Here is a 22,827-nt window from a genome sequence, read left to right on the forward strand (position 1 = left end):
TTTGTAGCAGAAGAATTATGCAAATGGGACAAAGATTTGAGGTCTGACAGCGAGTGGAATCGAAAAGACCCCGCGCCGACGTTGTTAGCCTCAGGTTCAGGACCGGACGGGGGGTTGCTACGTATACGGGGTATTGCACAAAAGACACACTATGCCTACATCTTAAATTTTCTCAAAAACTATTGGGTCTAAGGACTCGCGGATATTTGCATCTTGTTGCCCTACTATCCAGCTTTCCAACAAGTTAAAGTTTGTCCGGAGTTTTCTATTTTAAAGTTCCTTTATCGAGATGTTGGAGCGCGGCGCGTTGCGGATTTACTGCACAAAAGAGAAACCAGACGTAAACATTGACATCTCACATTTTTTTTTCAAGACTAGTGGGTCCGTGGACTTTGTGATTTTTGCATCTTGTTGCCCAATGATCCAGCTTTCCAACAATGCAAACTTTGTTTGGAATATTCTATTTTTGAATTTATTTAGATCCACATAATAGCAAGCCGCTACCGCCCGGCGCTCTTGCTACGGGATTTACAGCACAAAGAGAAACCGGAAGTAAACATTGATTACATTTCGTCTAATGATTTGGCGATTTCCCATTTAGCTGGCCTTCTATTCAGCTTTCAAGCAATGTCAAGTTTGTCCGGCATATTTCATTTAAAAGTTCATTTAGATTGGGATATAGTAAGCCGCTCTCGCGCGACGCTGGATTTGGCGTGCATATATTTTTAAGGGGGGGGGGGGGGGGTGTCACGGAAGATGCAAGAAAACAACAACAAAAGTAATTAATCAAATTAAATGAAAATATGTAAATAGTTCTGGCCAGTACCGATGTTTTCCCTTCTATTTATAAATATCACGATTGATAGCCACAACGATGCACCTCAAGAGACGATAGATGACCAATATAACAGCCAACAAAGGGAAATGATTTTTAAAGCGGACAAAACAAACATCAAAATAATCAAAGTTTACAAAACAAAATGCAAACAAAAGGAGCAAAACAATTGATAGGCACTATGCAGTCCCCCCCCCCCCCCCAAAGATTCACCCATATCCACAGAGTATGACCCTCCCTATGAGCATCTTATTGCATTGACACAACACTCTTCTGGAAAGACAATCAAGGAATAAATGCATCAACAGCATACATGTATTTGATTTAATTTTTTTGTACAGATTACATTTTATTTTATTATTAAACAAAGTTTAAAACACAGTAATAACAATTGATATTAATATATTACAAACCCCACAAATAGCCCCGCCCCTCGATATCATTACAACAACTGAGTATTGCATCATGCTATTTGCATGAATTTACATAAATTTACATTCACTGGCTAAATTACAAATGCGCCAATGATAAAGAGAAAACCAGCCCCCACAAATCAAATAGAGCACCAATTAAAGTAATACAACACACAATTCCATTATAATAAAATATTACTCACGCAATACAAAATATTGTTTTTGTATTTAAAACAATTTTCCAACCCCCATCAAGGGAAGTTAAAAATATCATTGATTCTGCTAAATATATGACATATATATTTTACCACAAAGCCACAGATACAAACAAACTGAAGCTAGTCTACATATTTAGAGGCCAAAACTGCAACACAAAAAAGGGTAAAATTACTGTTATTAAAGCTGCATATAATTTTCAACTCTTTAATTTAACTTAAAACAAAAATATAATAGAAGTTGTTATAATACATGTACACCAGCCCCCAGCTTGTACATTTCACATGTACATGTAAGGGTGCAGCTTTAAGTATGTTTCTGGATCATGGAGTTGGGTTGAAGTACATGAAAACTAAAGCTTAGTTAGGCAGGAGTAGTTCTCATTCTATGAAAGCATGATTGTAAAATCAGCAAGGATTCCAGCTTGGGGCAGGAAACATGGTCTTCATATACCAGAAACTATTGAGATTTAAACCAATGTTGACTTCTTTTTGTCCCTTCTCTTTGAATTCATAAAGAGACAAAGCGTTGATACTGGAAACAAATAAATAGAATTTACATTTTAGTCCATAGTAATAACAGTATTGAACAAATAAAGAAGGTTGATCACGGGAGAAGAAAGTCGAAACAATTACAGTAAACATGGACAATCCTGATTAAAATGTCATACCAAAAGAACAAGACTGTGCTACAGTCATTCATTTTGGGCCCTTTTTAAAGACAACAGTCTCTCATATTATACACAAATATCAAAGCCTGTAGCTCCCCCACCAAAGTACATTCCGTGCCAGTACTGCAGCGATAAGAAAAGTTGGATGTTTGTCTTCTTCCAGTTGTATTTCAAGTTGACTACATAGTGATAACATACACTGAACAAGTACAAATAAAATATTGTAAGGGAAACATACTTCCCTATGAATATACACACAAGCATACATACAATGTACATTGATAATCAATCTAACTAAACCAGAAACATAACCAGCAATGCTCTAACCTACACAACATTTGTATATTGTCTGCCACACCAACCATTTGAGTCAGTGCAACAATGTCATATTACTATATTGAAAAAAAAATACTTCCAACAAAAGTGTTACAATTTGCATGAATAAACAATAATGCGTTTAAGCAAATAAAATGGCCGTATTGATATTGTATGTCTTCAAACCAATTTTCGTTATCCATGCATTATTGATTAACAACTGAATTAAATCAGTTTTCAAGATCTCAGTGAGTGGTTGAGTTATTTGTAACCAACGAGTTTTCCCACCAAGATGTGACTCAGGATTTAACAGTACTGACAGTATGGGACACCCACAGCTTCAGGATAGTTTCATAATGTATTTTTGTCCAAAAACACATACTTAAAAAAGAGACTATCAAAAATGATATTGCTGCACTGACCCAATATAAGTTAACAACACAGTTACAGTCGACTCTCGTTACGTCCAACTCAGCTGGACCTTGCCAAAATGTTTGTCAGAATTTTGTATTAATAGAAGCACCGGTCCCATTCATTGTGCACATAAATGCACGGTTGGGACCGAGGTTTTATCATCACCGTAATTGCAACTTGTTGTAACAGAGTTTGTTTTAACAAGAGTTAACTGTAGTTCAGTGATTAACACTATACCTGCTAAAGAGCAAGGCGACGACTGTGAAGTATTCAATATAAAGTGCACACAACAATCTATGCAAATCATGTTAACCACGTAACAGTTGGGCAACAGGTTTTGTACCTATATGCAGCTAGAGTAAGCAATAATTGTAACTGGTTAATTGTTCAAAAAGTATTATGAGTTAAAACAAGCTATGAATCGTGCCATACGCAGACAAGAAGCACATAAGCAAAACACTGTCAATGACTGTTTAAATATCACATTGTTACAACAAAAATAAACACAAAAAGTTTGCTACTGAGTACATGAGGTATATCAATTTCATTCCGTTCCATGGAACTGTCCTTCAAAATCATTTCAGTCCTTCCCCTCCACCACCTTGGCAGTGATATGCTGGTTGATTCAAACTAGTTACAGTATTGTGATTAACTGGTAACTAGTTTACGTTTAAACCAGTTTAAAGTATAAAAACTTCTCAAAGCAGTCTACGTTAACACTATGTTTAAATAAACCCCTCAGTCACTCTCAAAGCCATTTTTTCCCTCAAACTTTAGCAAATGTTCTAAAGTACGCCTGTCATCTCACTCAGTTCACACCTCTTCCCATCCCACTGAATCCCCTCAACCGCCCCATCCCCATATCCACCACCATTCGCTTTCATTTTCTGTTCTCTCTCACTCTCTATTTGTGCGATTTTTGCCTTGTACTTTCATCCAGTTCCACTGTTCCTCTGTCTTCCTTTTGTTCAAAACTTGGTTTAAAAAAATCAAACATTATAAAAGATATCTTACATGTGAGTTACATCTAAGCAGGAACACTTTCACTCAAGAATTTGAATCAGTGTTTTAAGTCCAGTCCTTTTCCGAGTCTGACAATAACACTGAAATATAAGCTGGTATATGCAACCTTATATTTCAGAATTTTTGAGGATTCAAAAAAAAAAGGACTTCACTACCACGCTGAGTTGAATGGTTTGATCAAAAACACTATGTCCTAATCTGGCCTTCAACATGACTTAGAAAACTGTAGCATGATAACAATTTGCCAGCATTAATCTTAAGGCTTGGGTTACAGCATATGATAAAAGAGCAAACCTGAGCTACATGCAGTTAATGTATGCTGATTATTTCATCCATCACACTTGTCATTTCACGCAGTGGATGAAACATTTTCAGCAGAGTTGGTATTAAAGATGATACCAAAAATGCATTGTTTGAAGCAATTTTTTAGGCAAGCCATTCTTTTGCTTGATACATGGTGGGTTTATAGACACCATTTTGCACATGTTAAAACTGTCAATAATCAGTTACTAATACCATATCTATATTATTGGTACACTTTTTTTGTTTTAGGTATTCACCAAGCGTATTTACAAAAAGATATTTACAAAATGAAATCACGTTGATGATTGTACATGGGTCACTCAAAAATTTGGGGTCTGATAAAAGTGTGTGCCATTTTTGTGTGTCCCTGTTACAACTGACTTTTGTAATTTGCCATGTAAGTAATCATTAAAATTGACTTCAAAACTATTAGTATTTGTTTGGCAGGTACTTTGCATTACATAATCACTCTGGGAGATAGAAGGCATTAAAGAATGTGTCCTGAATTTAAAAATCTTTAATCAGATGGAACAGGAACAAACAAAGTACCGGACCCCAAATTTATGGAAAGACCAACATACACGGTTGTAAACTTTCCAAGACAAGTCTGCTGGATTTCCAATAAGGCACCCATGCCAAAAGGAAGCCAAAAGCAACAGATTAGACAAATGATTCCTACAACAAATGAGTCAGCAAAGCAATGGTGAACCAAACAAGACACATTAACTGACCATGATCACAATCTGTTAAATGGGCTGGCAGCTAGGGTACATCAGGGTCTCTACAATAGTAAAAAGAGGTTAAAATTGTTTTTACTTAGAGATTTCCTTTTCTTTTCTTTTCTTTTCTAAGCAACTGAATCAAAAGCTGTACCAATGACTGTTTAGTAGGCTTTACATGATAAAATTTACATGACTGCTTAACCTGCTAGATTACACTGAATGGTACTTTTCTAACCTCCAAGTTTCAAACACACATTCTACAGAAACACAACCCCAGCTTTTCTCAATTCAATGGCTGTTGCAACTTGTTCCTTTTACTTATGAACATGGGTATTCCATAGGGACAGTCAATGCACAAATAACTAAAATGCTTGCTGCATTTTAGTGAACACTACAGAGAACGCACCATATTTGAAACAGAGAGTATAAGATTTTGAAACCCAAGACATGGCGTGCCACAGCTTTTTTTACAAAAAAGTAATTTTTTTCACAAGTGACAAAAATCAGGAGTTGGTAACATATTCAGATGGTGTTGCACATACATTTTGCATCAGGTAGGATACTTTTCAAGCCTGTGGCAAACCAGACTGCTTGTTACTGCATATACACTGCCCTCTGACAGCTATAGAAAGAAAATCACGTTGAGTTCACGGGAGAGCATATCTGCAGCTGACAACAACACTCAAGACTTGTCTCGTTTAGGATACGGAATGAGGCATGTTCAATGTACACGGGAGAACACTCCTGATCATTTGCTGGACAAGATGGCCTGATAGAGAGACATTTTCTGCCAATCTTGTTCATTGTCTCAGAAACCTCAAGCATCATCATTCTCAAAAAAAAATAGCTACAAATGGTCCTCCTCTCAGTGCCTCTTCATGTGCAAGGAGAGATGGTCGGACCGGGAGAAGGCTCGTTCACACTGGGGGCATTTGAAGGGTTTGTCCCCTGTGTGTTTACGAAAATGCCTGGTGAGCTCGTCAGAACGGGCAAAGCTCCAGCCACATCCTTCCCATGTGCACTTGTAGGGCTTTTCCCCTGGAAAGTGACGGGAAAAAAGAAGCAAAAATAAGCACAGGTTAATACAGGGGAAATTCATATTTCATGGATAATGGCCGGTAATCTAGAGACACTAAGCCATAATTCTCCAAGATCCTTTAAAATCAACCGGGAGGTTTAGGAGGATTTTGCAATTCTCAGAGAGGTAGTGCCAATTCGCGATAACGTTTATACTTCTGCCTCTTAAAAGTTATACATGTAAGTCCAAAGGATTTGCAATTGGGCCTCGGCATGATGGGGGATTTTGGTGGATTCGGGAAGATTCCTACTTGGGCAAGTCCAAGAATTCACGTAAGAATTTGTTTTGCATGGGACATCCAGAGGACAATACCAACAAGAATTTATTTGTTATCAGTCTTTGCGAAGACTAATTACAGAAAACATGATGTGTTACGCACGGGACCACAAGGGGACCTTCTCTTGGATTTGCCCACTTTATGAGGAGTTAGGTTTAAGCTTGCAGTTTGACAGGCCCATACACACTGTCACAGATAAATTGAGCAACTCTAGGTAAATTTTCCAAAGTGCGGTAGCTACGACAACATGGCAAATGTTGGGAAAAACGAGACACAATAAGCGCATAAATCCAATCAACGAAACCCCCCCCCCCCAAAAAAATACCCCTCCTACATTTAGTCATGCATGTAGTCAAGTTCCTGTGGGAATAGAGAGATGACCAATATGTAGGTCTGTGGGATTGTTGCTGCTAATAAAGGAACTTTATTGTGCAAGCCTTAGAATCTCAGACAGTTTAAACTGAGTGTTGGTTTGGCTTCTGATGTGCGGGAATAAATTCACATTGTTGAATACTGGCAAGTGGCTGAAGTTGCCCAATATACATGCCCAACTTCATTACATTTGTAAATGTGAAATCTGTTCGCATAGAAGGAATTTGAATCAATTTGCACCGTCTCTCAAAACATTTTTTTTTTTGTTATTACAAATATGAGAAACTTTGAGACAATGTACTTGATAAATCCTCACTTTGGATTTTACAAAGAGGAGAACTTTTGCATTCCTGCCCCTTTAAAACTATATTATCAAGAGGAATGGAAAATTCCTTTAACAATGTCCCCAATCTACCCCATCCAACTCCACAACGGGAACAGGATGGTAGTTGGGGGGATGCTTGGGGTGCCTAGGGAGGACAGTTTGAACAAGCAATCAGCGAGTGACGGATAAGCGCTGGGCCGTTGAGAACCAGAGGTGTTAAGCGGCTTCCGTCCCCCTAAATGCTCCCCACATGAGCCAAGGTGTCAGGCAAATCTGCCCTTTCACGGCTCGGTACCAATGGCCTCTGGGAACAGGGCCAGTTTCTTCTCACCTTCTTTATTCAGTAAGGGGGAGGGGGGGGGGGGAGGGGGAGGGGGAAGAAGGGGAATGGGAAGTGACGGTGTTGGAGACTGTGTTGGCTTTCCCTTTGAGGTGTCACATGAAAGTGATGTTTGTTACAAAGGCATAGAGATACTTATGAGAAGTGTGTTATGGCTTGAGGTGTAATTCTTGCTTAGTTGAAAATGGGATCGGTTTTTGATTTGATACCCACGTGCCATATACTTACTAATGCCTAAAGATATTTTGAGGCAATTGGAATGTAATTAAATAATGACCCAAATTTAATGACAAATGACAACGTGCTGAGAAACGTGACCTTTTATCCTAAAACATTAACAATATAGACACAATCCTCCCCAGTCACACTATAATGGTACAGATGGAGTTATTATATTCATAACCTTCGTGTCAATGTTCATGTTTCACACCAAAGCATACAGAGAACAGAGAACAGAAAACCAGTGTACCAGTGCATGATCAAGGAATCTAGGCCGGACTTTCTTATGTGGTAAAACCTTGACCTTATGTGCAGTCTGGGCACAGATTTGTTGAATTATGGCGATGACATTTGCTGGACGTCACAACAAATAATCCTGCTAGTCATCCCAGCTTGACAGACCTAATAATGGGCCACATGTGCCAAGTGTGAATTCCATTGAGAATTCAATCCCAGAGATTGCTGGTCCAACACTTGGAAACCGATCAAGACATGAGGGCAAGTAATTCACCTGTGTGGGTTCTCATGTGAGCTTTGAGGTGGGAGCTCTTCGTGTACACTTTGTTGCAGCCCTGGAACGTGCAGCGGTGGACCCGGCGCCGCTTGCCGTTGTCTAGTACGAGTTCTGTGGCTGCCCTGGTGCCCCTTAAGCTGGTTTCTGAGGAGGAGGTCCGTCTTGGCCGGCCTGGGTGCCAAGGGCCCATGTGCCTGTAGTCTACAGCTACGGGACTGTGGTTGAAGTGTTCAGAGAGAAAAGCCATATGACAACGAAGTTTTCCCAAACATTCAAATCTGAATGTAAGTTAAGTACTTAAATGTAATTAAAAAAAGTAATAACTTACATTCAACTGTAACCATTGAGACTCATGTTTATCAAACAAATTTGAGAGATACAACGGGTTGCTGCCTCGTTCTGTGTTTTTGGTTCAAAGGCACAGTCATTTCAGGAGACTTTGTTGCTTTGCCCACCTAATCATCCCCACGCCACATCCAAAAACCGCAATGCCAGTCCTCCTCCTGTGGCAGATTACTAGCAGATGACAAGGCAAGGTTTGGTGCGAGACCCAAATTAGTCACTGGCTTCTTTCCAAATGCAACATGACATCACCCTAATATGCTTGCACTTTTCGGGCCTGCTTTGGACGGATTTGCTTTTCATCATGTGCCCTTCACATCAAATTAATTCCAGTTATTATTTTCGCAAAGAGTATATTAAGAGAGAAAATGTCAATTTGAGTTTAGAAGATAAAAACATTCACACAGGATCAAAGAGTGACTCATTTTGGTGTTAGTGTCAATCTGTCCGTCTAAAGGTAAGAAAGGATCTGATTAAGACTTCGATCGAGATTGGCTTGATGTTTCACTTCTGATAGGGGCCTGCAGAGGCAAAGGGGAGTCATATTGCCATGTTTTCTTGAATGCAAGGTGCTGACAGAATTTTCTTGATGCAGGGCACATGCAACAAGCCTTGGGGGTTAAAAATGCTTAAGAAACAAGAACCGATTACTTTAATCGTATACAGCTCTAATGGACTCAGCGTGCAAGTTCCCACATTGGTGGCAAAGAGACAAATATGAGAAATGCCAATAAATGCATCCCTTACGTGCCTGTCACTCATACGACGATGGCACCACTAGATGAAATAAAATCTTGATGTAAAACCACAGTACACATGCGGTGTGCCCCAAACACGCTTAAGCTATGTTGAAGGGTCACACAGGGCCATCTACATGTACTGTTCCTACACAAAGTCCATAGTCTGTAGCCTCCACTAAACAATTAACAAAGAAGGATCCGCAATCTTAAATTCTGAAAAAATCTACACATCCTACTTACTCAGCTGCCTGTGCAACTTTGATGAGTGCCCCAGCCCCGCTTTTCGTGATGCTCTCCAGCGTGACTGTGGGCCGGTCATCCTCTTCCCTGCCCGGCCTATGTGGGATAGGTGATGAGGAGACTACAAGGCTACCAGCATGCTTCTTAAGGTCCACTGGGCTGTCATCTGAGGAAGAGGACATTTATCATTAAAACACCAAAGTATGCACCAAAATAGATACCAAAACTGTTACCCCAAGTGGGCTCAGACACAATTTGACATATGGGGTTTAAGGGAGCACCACTTCTGTAAATGTTTTTTTTTCCCACTGTATTCCTGTTCCCTGTTTCAATGGAACTCTCAAACTCCTTAGCATTTCCGAGTGAGGTACTGAGATTTCTATGGAACTGACTTGTGGGGTGTTCTAGTTCCGATTTGTGCTATTTGTTCCTTGTAGTCCAAACCCCTATTATGTAGCCACATCTACATTTCAGCACGTCAAGCAGGGATGTAGTTGAGTCCATCACAAGTCAAGTCACCAGTAAATCACAAGTCCATAACAAGTCCAGTCACAGGAAACAGTGGATGAACAATAACAAAGGAATGCTTTTGTCAAAGCTCGTTTGAAAAGCTTGTGAGTTGAATTGGGACTGGAGGACTTGTGATGGACTTGCAGGGACTTGTGATGTGTTCGACTACATCCCTGATGTCAAGTGGGAAGAAATACAGGTTCATGGGACAAGAAAATGCAGTATGAAGAAGCATTCTTAATACGGAAACTTTTCCTCCAGAATGCTGTAAGTTGTAAAAGTCTGTGGTTTTTAGTGTTGTCAACATATATACTGTAAACCAAGTTGGGCTCTAGACCCACAACCAGCCAAGGATATTCCGGGTGCAGTATCTGAGGAAATTCTGGGTACAGGACAAGAAGATTTTTTCTCAAAACACAGGAATATTCTTGGTCAGTTGTTCTTACCCATGTCGGATGCATCCGTCGACCTCTTGTTACTGCCATGCCCTCTTGTTCCATTCATTGAAAGGTCTACAGGTTCTGTCTGATACTCCTCCTCTTGTTGTAATGACGACGCTGAGAGGTAAGGCTGTGCAGAAGATAAAACGGAAGGTTTGAAGAATCTTGCTCAATGCTCACATGTGTTGCAGTCGAGTCCAACTCAAGTCCTCACAAGTCCACCACAGGTGCTCGAGTCTCAAGTCACAAGCTATTCAGTTGAACTGTGTTAAAGTAAGTCCTTGTTGTAATTGCTCGTCCCATGATGCTTGTGACTGGACTTGTGAAAGGACTAGTGATTTACTTGTGACCGGACTTGTGATGGACTCCACTACTGCACAGATGTTCACAGAAGTGGGCGTTCAATTCTGGAAACTTGTTTATCAATATGTATTCCAACCAACTGATGCGTTGGCTCAGTTGTTTCTCAATTTAACTCAGCACACCACAGCAGTTTCACGGGGCAGCTACTAACAGACTTACTATGAGCTCATGTCAAGGGAGATACATGCAGTAACACATCGTCTCTATGGCATACTTCAAGGGCAAATGAATGTGTCAGTTGTTTTTCTTAATTGATCAGTAAATCAGTGTAGATTAATAGTAAACTACAGGGAAGGTTTTGCTCTCATAGGTCCAATGAATCATCTACACAAGCATTCATCTGGCACTATAGATGGATGCTGCAGTGCATAAAGTGTGACATTTGTGGATGACACTCTTGGATGACCTTGTAGACTACATATATATGTGGACCTCGGCGTAGAGGAGAAAACTGCACGGATCAGTGCACGAGGACAGATGCTGGTAGATGACCTTGTGGACATGTGGATGTGAAATTGTCAATGATTTTTCAAGAAAATGTCAGATGAGCAATGCAGTACTGTTCTACATGTAGGTCTGACAAATATGGATAACCTTGCGGACTTTTGGATCTTGATGTAACAAGAAAGATACATGTATATGTTGCAGTGCAAAGAAACTGACATATGTATACATGTCAATGGCCTTGTGGATATACAGATTTCAATTTATAAATTGATGCTGTAGTGCACAAGATCTGTAACTTGTGCCATTGTGTGAACATCCAATTCTCCTTAACTGATGACTTTTCAGGGTCAAATGTTTTAAGATTGGCAGTGTAGCACACTACCATCTATTCTGGAATATCTTGATTTGAATTTAGTTGAAATGAACTAAGAAAAAAGATGTGACACCTCAATCACTTCAGCCTGTGCTTTACACCTTCACACATACTGGGGCAGGAAAGGAGGCAACAAAACAAGGTTACATGCTTGGTACATCCTGTGCTGAGAGGGGTGTGTGACACACACCCAAGTGAATATTTCCTGTGAGAGGAATTGACTGTGTGTTTGTCACCAGATCTATAAATGTTCCATGCATGAGTTTCTTCGGCTCCCCTGAGAGATGGGGTGGCCCCCCTTTCCACAACTCGAGCTTTGGCACGTAAAGGTGATGTGGAAAGCCTAATTTACCTTTGGAGGTGGTCGGGGAAAGAAAATATACTCAAGAACAGTGCAGACAAATCTTTCTGGCCGAGTGTCAGTTTCCCCGGGCCGCTCTCAACCAGTTTCCATTCATTTCGATACTCAGCTATTTGGGCTATTTTGAAAGTGGATGAGATTACTTTCAAAGGGAGATTTGTTTTTATAATTTAGGTCTTTCCAATGCCTATGGTGCCCAGTTTAATTAATGCCATCATTAAGTTCACTGAATTTTTGTCAATGCCCGTTACCAATCATGATCAGGCTTCAACAACAGATCCACCTTGAAAACTTCCTAAATGGACGTAATACCACTTTTTGTTTGGAAGGAAAGTGTCCGCCAATTTACATCATACTGTTTACTGTGATTAGTCACTTATTTGTAGTGGGTCACCACAGAACTTATTCTGATGACTTCTGACTAGTTTGTTCACTATATCTCAAGACTTTACAGGTGCAAGCACTGACAAACAGGTGTGTGTGTGTGGTGACGTAAATCTCTCAGGCTTTCAAGGACTGTGTAATTGGCACGTATCAGCACACCTGTCTTGGGCCTATTTCTAGGCAAAGTCAGTTCCGAGAAATCATGAGCTCATGATGTTACATACTCTGAGAGGAAAAGGCAATTCCTTTTATGAAAACTGGTGGTAATGTTGACTGACTATGTTGAAAAACATGACCATAGCACTATTTGTGACTTACCATTCTCCCAAGAAATGGCAAAATTTTCAAAGTTTCTTGATGCATGTGTTCATAGTTTTATGTATTTGCGGAAAGTTTATACATTTTAAGCGACTGGCTGATTTACCCGTAGTCTTCAAAGAACCTTTGACAGGAATTTTGTTTATGCTTCAAGAAAGTGCAAGAGAATTAAGTATCTACCAGGATGTAATGCAATAATGTTCTCCCGACATCAGGAACTGTGGCATATCTGTAGAGATCTGCACGTGTGCTAGGTTGATTGAATCAAGATGCTGAATGGCCGACCTTGACGGTGCTGGCAGCAGCTAGGCACAGCCCTGCACTTTTTTTTAAAGGAAAAACAGATTTTTGGGAGAGTTTAGGATGCCACAAAATCAGAGAGGTTTCCGCGGGAGAGGGTAGAGGGAGCAGGACCCCCTCCCCATAATTAACACCAGACCCACTCTCCCACGAGATGAGGAAGATGAAAGACACAGATAAACAAATTAGCCCCCCTCTCACGAGAGGGAGAGAGGGGAAAAAAAGGGCAAAATCATCTCTGTTTCCTGCCCAAACCGGTTGATAATCCTGGCTCACCCTTTTGCAGTTTGGCAGTGGCGTCGGCCAGCGGCTGGTGGCTCGCTGTTTAGGAAGAGAGAGATTTGGGAGATTACGCTAGCTGAGGGGCTGAGGGGGACGGGGAGCGGTGGGAGGGGGGGGGGGAGGTTTGAGGAGCGGGGACTGGGAGATACTAGCTGACAGGTGGAGGGTACAACTGTTACTGCCAGCAATAGATGGGTACAAACTGGCCATGCCCGATTCAAGCAAAAAGCAGCCAAAACATGCCAACACTCCAGTTGTTCCTTTGACATGGTTCACCGACTCTCCTGAAGAAAAAAAACGCTTGCCCGAACTCTGTCTAGTCGACGGTGGTTGACTTCACTAGTCGACTATTTGGAACCAACCTACTGGGGCTGGTTGCATCGCTGGTAACCAATAGCGGCACGCATTCATAACGCTATGAGAGCCAGGATCCAGAAGTTTTGCGATGACATTTTGACCAGCGTTTGACTAGAGACGTTCGCATGTTGCTATCAGTGCGCAGGCGTAAAGTACGTCACAAATCAACCACTAGTCGACAAATGGACCTTGCCCGAACTTGGCCTATACCGGTAGCTCTGTATTTTCTCTAGCATCCTACAACCAACTTAAAGAATGAAGCATTATTTGTATGTTTATGTTCACGCATTTGTAATTTCTCTTCTTTATATTCTGTTGTTTGTTTTGAAGGTATGTAAGACTGTCTTGTTTTATGTACATGTACACCTTAAATTTTTTTACGTGGACAGCTTCATCTTTAAAGAAATAGAGCGATGTTAAAGCCCCACCCTATTGCTTGCACCTGTTCGTTTGCTATCAGATCAGAGTCATGATGTCAGCCAGGTTGCAGGAAATGTACGTTAAGGTGCGAATGACTTGTACCCCAACACTCTTCTGCTGTACACAATATCCTTTTTCCTGGCAACCCCTGGGCTGCCCACGTCACATCCAGAAAAAAAAAAGAAAAAAAAGACGCTTCAGCTTGACTTCCAAAGTCATTGACATGCACACTGAAATCATACTTGGGCCCTGTTCCACAATAATAACCCCGCTCCATGACATATCGTTTCATGCAAAGTCATGAATGCTTCCTTGTACGTCAACACATCCAGCCAGAAAATGAGTGATTAGGTGACAAATGTGATCTTTACGTGCCATCAGTTGTTAGTCACAATTCCAAACTTGACTGAAGAACTTCGGGACTATCTCTTTTATCAGACATGTACCGGTATTAAAGGCTCAATTTGTCTCAAGACTGAGCGTTGGCGTAATGATGGCTTAATCATAATTCTTTGAAAAAGTACTGGATACTATGTCGTTTCATTTTTTTCACGAGCTAGATTTAATTTTAGTTATCCGTGTCCCTGACTCATCAATCATTGGGAACTGTACGAAATATATTCTAAGTATATCATACCCTTGAGATTTTACTCAGTCTGTCCTTGATCTCCGCTCATAAGGCGTCAATTGGAAATTCTCCAAAACCACATTTGTCTATTGTCTAAATAAGTCAAAACTCTTAAAAACAGCAGTGAAAAGTACGTATCCTTGAAAGTCTCCCACACTCTTGCATGCTGATTATAGAAAAAGGCAAGCCTACTAATATTACGTTTGTGACATGAAAAGGCATTTAAAATAGAGTTAAAATGCTCACATCTATAGTGAGTAATATTTTTTTTAAACTTGTTTGTACATTTTTATGTGAAGCAGTTCGAGGTGCAAGACCACGAGCTTGACTGTCTCTGCAGTCAAATATAAGAAAGAGTAAAGACCACATTTGTGAAAACAGATTTGTAGTATGTTTCAGTCTTTTACTTGCAGAAGCCTTTCACATATCAGTTCTTGCTACAATTGTACAAGCAGCAGTTGTCTTTGAACATTTAAGAAGGCATGCAGTTTTATGCACTATTATATCTGCAGTTCTAACTGTTTTGTTGACTTAAAATTGTCCTCCAGATGACAAGAGATATTCAATATTTCATAACATATTTCATGAAATGAAAGTTAGTTCTGATAGTGGAATATTGAATTATGTAGTTGAATTGATGCTTCCCTTGTCAGCTAAGCAAAACTTTGGACATTGGTCCCATGGCGATTGTATGGATGCCAGCTAATCTGCTCAAGTACAGGGACGGAACTTCTTGACAAGTCTGCAAGTAGTGCTCCCCCTTGTTTCTTTGAGCTAGGTTCTGGGTATTGTGCCCCGAGGGAAGCCCTCAAGGAGGGCTTACGTGCTTCTGTCACCATCCACAGGCAAATGAGAAAGTACCAACTGTTTCAGTAAGGAGTATTAGAAAAAAAGAGTTGATGTTTTCCTTCCCCCGGAGATTTCAAAACTTGCTTTAAAACAAAACGGAAATATAAATGCCGGAAAACGTTCACAGGCGGTTTGTTATTAACTCGTGATAATTTACATAGCAAGTGCTGGTTAAACCGATAACGGTTTTATGGCCCAGGAAGATAAATATGCTGATTTATATGTCTGTAGTGTGTTGAAGAATCTTTTCCAATGCTGATTTTAGTGTGCAAAAATTTGTGTAAACTATGTAAAAATTATCACCCCTGTCTCTTGCACTTTGAATCACATTAACCCCAACCCCCTAGGTTTCTCTGCTAGCAATTATCCCAAATGCTCCTTAACTCACCAACGTAAATCCTGTCATTAGCCCAAATTATTGCCCATCAGGCCGGTATTTATCTCCTGTTTCAGTGGCATGAAACAACTGAGTATATTTGTATTGCCCCTGGATGGGATGCTAGTCCATGGCAGGTTACTCCCCAGCTAATACAGGTACCCATTTATAATCCCGGGTGGAGAGAGGCAAGTGGGGGTGAAGTGGCTTGCCCAAGGACACAACATATTGGCAGCAGCTGGATTCGAACCCCTGACCCTCTGATCAGTAGTTACAAACCTTATTACCACGAGGCCACAACCCACAAATGTGCAGAAACAAAACTGCACAATTGTTTTGGAAATGGAAAGTTTCCAGGGGCATCAGTCTCATGTAAAGTAATAGTGGCTGGGGTCCTGCGAAATCCTTTGAAAACTAATACATGCAGTGGATTTTGAAGGGCAAACGTGCAGGGGTGTTCGGGTCATGCAACATCGCGCATCCTTTGTAACTTGACACTGATGTGAAGTGTCTATGCTGGACATTTACCTTGTGTTTTTCTCTTGTGATTCCTCTGTAGACTATGACTCCGTCGTGTCTGCCTGACGATAATGAGTTGTTCACATCATCTTTGTATTGCTGCAATGATACAAGAATAAACAAATCCACCACGGTGTTTAATGTTCTGAAATCTTTCTTTGTTGTCAAATCCCATCTGCAATGTATTATTAACAATGCTGAAAATATATACTAGTTATTTTGTATGTATAAGATATCCAATTTCCCCCCAGGAAACGATTCTTATTACTAATTATTCTGAAAGTCTCAGACATCAGAAATAACATTGACACATTTGAAGCACTGTTGTAGTTGAAAGATACTAAAAACCTGAGAACTTGATTCATAAAATACCGGTATCTCAATAATATGCCATACATATACATTGTAAAATTCTCCTTTGAAATCATTCTGCACCCATGTGATCTCTTGTCACAATTTGTAGAGTTTCAACATACAATGTCAGAGAGTTGAGATTGGCAAGCTTACGTTACCATGTACAGAAACTTTATGCCACAACTTTAGGATGCTCAGTCAAGAAGTGCATTTAAATACTTTTTCTTGGGAAAACGGAAAATAGCATTAGGCCCAAACCGCGATAATTGACTGACCTTTACGTGCTAATCTCGGGCAAAATAACCCAATTTCTCTCTTTTTTGGTGTATTCACAGATCTGTCCGAGGGCATTGGGGAAGCGCGCTTGAAACTTCATCCAAGTCTCTTGATAATTTTGTCCAGTGGTAAACTAAAGAGTCCCTGTCAGCGATTCTGAAGCTGTTTACTAACCACTTCCTAATTTACGTAACGGAGAGTGTGAACAGGGCCTCGATAACATCAACAAGTCCGGGATGTGTAAATGTGTGAAATGAGCAGTGTCTGTGCGTTGTCATTCTTATCGTCAAATGCCACACAGCTCACTGAAGCAAACTAAGGACACAATATAAAGCTGCGCAATCATCTCCACATGCGGGATAGAATTTTTCAAGGACTTATTCAGACTTTCAAAACTTTCAAATTTGACAACCACAGACGTAGTTTAATTACTTACGTGTACTTGGCAGTTGGCAGACTAGTTTTCCGTTTTAAAACATGATTCATGCAGTAAAAATAAAACTATGAAACGGGAAGGGAATAAAATACATGCTACCAAAACAATCGAGCAGGACTGAACGAAGAATAGACCAACATGTACCAACTGGACAAAAATATTGAAATAACCAAAATAAACTGAACTAATGTAAGATTGGTAAAATTCCGGCCACATGAACCTTTCTAGCAAACTGTCAGGGTTTGAAACAAACTTTCAGGTTTCATTACAGGCCATCATTTTGCATTTTCTTAAGTCTACAAACAGGACTTTCAGGATGTCTGGTTTAAACTGCGCGAATGACAATCAGAAATGACAATCTGCCTCAAACCGTCGCCAAATCAAAATGAACCTTAAAGAAATGTACTTACCTTACGCAGCACGTCTGGAAATCTGACACAAGACACATACATGCAAAGCCAACACATGAACAGCTCAAAATAGCAGTACAGATTACTGCCTACCATTTGCTGCACAGAAAACAGCTCTGTACAGTTTAATGAAAGGCTCCATCATTCCTACTCAGACCAGCAAATGGTTATATTTTACTCATTTAACTACACTGCAAGGTGAGTAACTCACCAGGGAAGTTTGCTGGGCACCGCACTGCTCAGCCGCCAACTTTGAACAGGTGATCTTGCACAGTCTCTGGTAATGCAGGCTCAGACAACAGCCAACATCAGCAGTAGCGGAGCCAAAGCCGGTACGTGCCGAGCCAGGAAACGCGCCCCACGATCCTGGGTACCATGACCAACCCGCATGCCACATAGCTGACTAATGCCACACGCAGCAGGGACCATTACAGGCAGGCCACTCACAATTTCGTCTCCCTTTCTCTCGCTCTTTTTTTATAAATAGACGGAGAGAACGCGGGAAGAAGCGTTGACAGTAGCCACCATTATATTTTTTCCTCTTCTCGGGTTATTCATCCGCTGAACGTGACTGTACAGAGTCTCTTTGCTGAGTGGATATCTGGGGCTCGGAGGTCTAGGTCTGGGGTGCTGCGACAACCAGGTCGAGCATGGGATACTTGGTGTTTCAGTGGATTCTGCGCATTTTTGTTAATCTATCTAGTAAGGGGCAGCGCATACTTTTGGGGTTTACCAAACAGTTGGGGTTGGAGGAGGGGGCTATTACTCAAGTCAGCGAACCTCGTGTTGGGCTCCATGGTTTGACCAATCACAAAAAGCCACGAACGACGTTACCTTTTAAGGTACGGTAACCCATCTGTAAGCCACGTACATGTACATGAGTCGTTGACGCCAAGATGCAATATTAGATCTGACAGGAGTGAGCTGTAGAAGCACTGGGTTCGTTCCATTTTGATGACGACTTCGCAGCTAGAACGATCCAATTTCGTCATAGCGAGTCTAAGAACCCTGGGAATTATTCATTGACGCACACACAGCACTGATGACGCCAAATATACACTGGTGGATTTCGTATAAGAAATTACTCATTGACACACATATGCTCCAATGTTACCAAATGAATAGACTGACTTTTTGATAAGAAACAAAATGTTTTCCTGACTTCCTTTAAAAGTGGAAATTTATAGCAAGTTCTCAGCCAAAAAGGCACCACTATCTTGTGCAGATGAAAGGTTCACACTGTGTAATGAACATGGTGTACACATTGTGATGTGCTGTGTCTGATGTCCCTGTCATTGCAATTTGGATCTTGATTGTTGAGCTTGAAATCAAAACAGTTTGAGAACTTGTTATGTTTTATATTTGTCCACAAATAGAAGAATGTGGCAAGAAATATTATGAGAAATTGGTCTTCAAAGACCTTTAAACCTGAAATATAGCTAAAGAAAAAAGACTGACATTTATTAAACTACAGTACAAAGAAAAAAAATCAATTTGGGTTGAAATGTTCGTGCCAGTCTCTGGGGAAATGAGCACAATCCTGTTGAGGGTTTAAGACGGAAAGACCCTCCCGAAGTATAAGGACTGTTTTTAAGGGGGAGTGAGGGGGCCCACCAGGTACCCCCTTGACACCTCAATTACCCTCGGTAATTGCTCCAAATGTAATAACCTGCCTATCCGGAAACAGCATAACAAAACAGATGTAGCTACATGCATGCCTATTAACCACGCTCACTTTGACTGAGTAGAAAACAACAACTAGAAACCGTCTTTAAAGTTTGTTGGATTTGTGATACATGTAGATCAAGAAGAAAAAAAGAAAAAAAGAAAAAAAAAAGAACATTAATCCGTACAAAAACAAAGGCCTTTCCAACATTTTATGGAAAATCAAAAACATCAGGTAAACGCAAGATCTGAAATTGAATTCATGCTCAAAAAGTCTTTGGATTTTATTAACAGAGTTTCATAGGCACTGAATATAAACAATAATTTAGGCCTATATGACACCAAAGCAGACATAAATCAGTTCGTAGCCTCAAGCTAAAAAAGTAGGCTACTTTAATCCAGAAGCCAGTGGCATTACAGGTGAGTGTTAATGACTCTCTATTGAACCAGTTAAGCCTCCCCAGACAGAGTCAACTCTACAAAAACAGCTGTCTGGGGTATGTTTCAAGTATGAGTTTACGGCAGGTGAACAGAATGCCACTTCCTGTCCACCTGCTCAGACGCAACATCAACCAGAGGGCAAAAAAGGTCTCATTCTATTGCAAATTGCTTGTAAACCCACATCAGACACTCACTAACGAGTTGTCCTGAAGCTGTACGAACGCCCGCCACCCCTCAGCCCTGAAACAAACTCTCTCTCTCATCCCGACCCCCCCCCCCCCTTGCTCGGGACTATAAGTTGTCACTGCCAATAAGCAGCCTTGTTAGCAAACTGGGATTATCTGCCTTCAAATACGCTGCCTTATCTCCCTTCCAGAGTGTACTAGAAGCTATCCGGTCTCAATTCCAGTGATTTATGAAGCTTGGGAACATGTGCAAGAACACCGAGCGTCAGCCTTCCTCTAATCTGCGATTAAGGGCCTCGGCTGTTTGTAGTTTCATACAGGATGTATTGAATCTGCCTTCCCCCTTTACCGACAGTATAAGAAAATTTTGCTTGAAAACAAGAAAATGCAGAATATAAGTTCAAAATTTTCAAATTTAATGAGTTTTTTTAAAACATGAACAGTGATCAAACCTACAGCAAAAAGATATTTTGTTGTAACGACTGCAAGGAAAATCCCAAAACTTGTGCATGCCCTTTGAAATTACATTTCATTTCCTGAAATTTCAGCTACCAGGGTTATCAAACAAATCATATGTGAACACATGATTTTAATTTCCCTTCTGGAAAGGGTGGAGTTACTTATATAGGCAGGGCAAATGCAATGGTAAACACCATAAACTTTTCTGATGTACATGTAACTGGGTGCAAAGTAGCGTGTGCCCTTCAACCCCTCCCCCCTCGATTCCCCCGCCCCCCTCCCCTGCTCATGCAGCCTGTGACAAGAATTGTCTGTGACTACTGCAGAGATCCCCAATTTGGTGCCCCTTCCTCTCGGGGAGGAAGACACCCCTAAAAACAGAATCCAGTGAAGGGTCCCGGCAAATTGGACCAGGTGGCCATGGGGCAAACTATGTGCATCACGGGGGTTGACCAGAAATGGTGGGTGGCAGGCGTTACCTGTTATTGGGCCCGCTTGGTACCTATGGCACGCAACACTCCATGTACCAGATGATTCACGATATCCTCTGCCCTTTATCTAATTGGAGGGGCGAAGGGTTCACACAGATAGGGCTCAACATGCTGCTTATACGTACATGTTCTTCAATTGCAAGGTTTTTTTTTTCACTTTCGTGCTGCAGGCACAGAAAAGACAACTTTCAACTATAAAAATGCATCATTTTGCATCCTAAAAAGTGAATAATAATCACAACTTATATTATGAAAAAAAAGTTTATGAACAGCAAATAAAGTATTAAGACAAATCCTTTTGAAGAATGAATAATAGGTTTCCTTTGTATGAAAGTTGTCTTAATATTAATCTAATTACCTCCTAAATTAAGTGTACAAAGTTTTCCTCAACTGGGCATTTGTTTGCAAATTGCACCCCATTAACCCCCACCTTCAAGGTTTTGCATTTTGTTCCTCCAGGTCAGACATTCATAACACAGACAGGAAGCTAATTTAGAAGTGACCCTCAAAAAGTGCCATAACTTGCTGAGAGTTTGCAAATAAATGAAACACAGGATTTTAAAAAAAAAGTTAAAGACCTCGCTTCAAGTGTGGAAAGATACGAATAAAAAAACCACAACCACAAAATGTCGGATGGGCTGTCACTCCAACTTTGACTGACGAATTGACATTCAGAGAAAAAGTGCAGCGATTTGAGAAAGACACAGAGAGAAAGAGAAATTGAAAAATGGTGGATCTAGATTAAGAAAATGGAAATCAGAAACAGAAGGGTCAGGGACAAGCCTGTAGACATGAACATGTGACATCAGCTGTGGATAGACACAGAGATGCAGCTATCGTAATTTTTTGAAGGCACATTTCCTAACTCTAGATCGGCCATTATCAGAAATGACAAATGAAAGTAACCAATGAAACTGTCTGCCTGTTTGGAGAAGTATGCCTAGCCCCTTCTAACACATGCTCTCATTGGCCCATTGGCTGGTAATTGGTATCAGGTGTGTTAGTGTAGGCCTGCTACCCTGAGCGCTTACCTATCTTCCTCTAGGCCTGCCCCTTGGCACGTTGTTTTTCCTCTCGGTATATCGGGTTACGGGCTGCTCTACATGGCTAAGCCCGTAACAAAATGACCCCGAGCTACAAAAGGTAGAACTGGGATGATAGGATGACTGCATCACAAGGACTTATGAGTGAAGACATATGGAGAATATGGCAACTACGTACATTCAGAGGTTCACGTATGCAAGACGAAAGCCATTTCAGGTCAGAAAATAATCTCCAGTCTTTCACCACAACCTTAAAAACCTCTTATAGAGGTGGGGTTTTTAAGGTAGGAACAAGAGAGATGTACAGAAGATTCACGACTAATACATAAAATGATAAGTTTTTGTATCTGGGACAAGTTTTGGCAGGCCAATCATACACACTTAACCTGAATCAATCAATGTTCATACCAAACTTTTCATATTCAAAAGTCCCATCGGTGTCCCAGAGGGGAGTGATATATGACACTTGTGCAACCTGCCAACTGCACGTTATGAAATCATTCTGGACTTTGTTGTATCCTGCACAGCGTTACCGATGACACGCGCAGATTATGTCATCATTCAACGGCCCAAATCTAAGTGGATCAGCGAAATGTTCCGATAGGAGGAGATACATCTGGGCCAGTCGGCCTTCCACCTGGGGGACAAAACCGGTGCCCCTTTCAGCATTAATTTCGTCACTTTGGGCATCTGGGGCTTGTACATGTGGTAGTGTTAGACAGGCAGGAATACCACCTAGACTCAATTCCCAGCAAGAAAGTCCTTTTTTTCTCTTAAGAAAA

General features: G+C 40.8%; 1 protein-coding gene across 6 annotated transcripts in view; it reads right to left on the reverse strand.

Moving 5' to 3' along the window:
• Positions 1-1,151: 1,151 nt before the first annotated feature.
• Positions 1,152-22,827, reverse strand: part of LOC119728280 (Krueppel-like factor 12) — a 45,779-nt gene continuing 24,103 nt past the window's right edge. For 5 of the 6 annotated variants that reach the window (XM_038200455.1, XM_038200457.1, XM_038200460.1 and 2 more), the window contains 6 exons: positions 16,295-16,384; positions 13,131-13,175; positions 10,315-10,438; positions 9,359-9,524; positions 8,034-8,251; positions 1,152-5,949 (listed from right to left, as the gene is read on the reverse strand). In XM_038200455.1, the coding sequence (XP_038056383.1) occupies positions 5,777-5,949; positions 8,034-8,251; positions 9,359-9,524; positions 10,315-10,438; positions 13,131-13,175; positions 16,295-16,384 (816 nt within the window). In that variant the 3' untranslated portion in view covers positions 1,152-5,776. The remainder of the gene's footprint in view (positions 5,950-8,033; positions 8,252-9,358; positions 9,525-10,314; positions 10,439-13,130; positions 13,176-16,294; positions 16,385-22,827) is intronic. The other variant, XM_038200456.1, reaches the window with a different exon arrangement.

This window comes from Patiria miniata, unplaced genomic scaffold (genome assembly GCF_015706575.1).
Source record: "Patiria miniata isolate m_02_andy unplaced genomic scaffold, ASM1570657v1 HiC_scaffold_20, whole genome shotgun sequence".
NCBI classification, from domain to species: Eukaryota; Metazoa; Echinodermata; class Asteroidea; order Valvatida; family Asterinidae; genus Patiria; species Patiria miniata.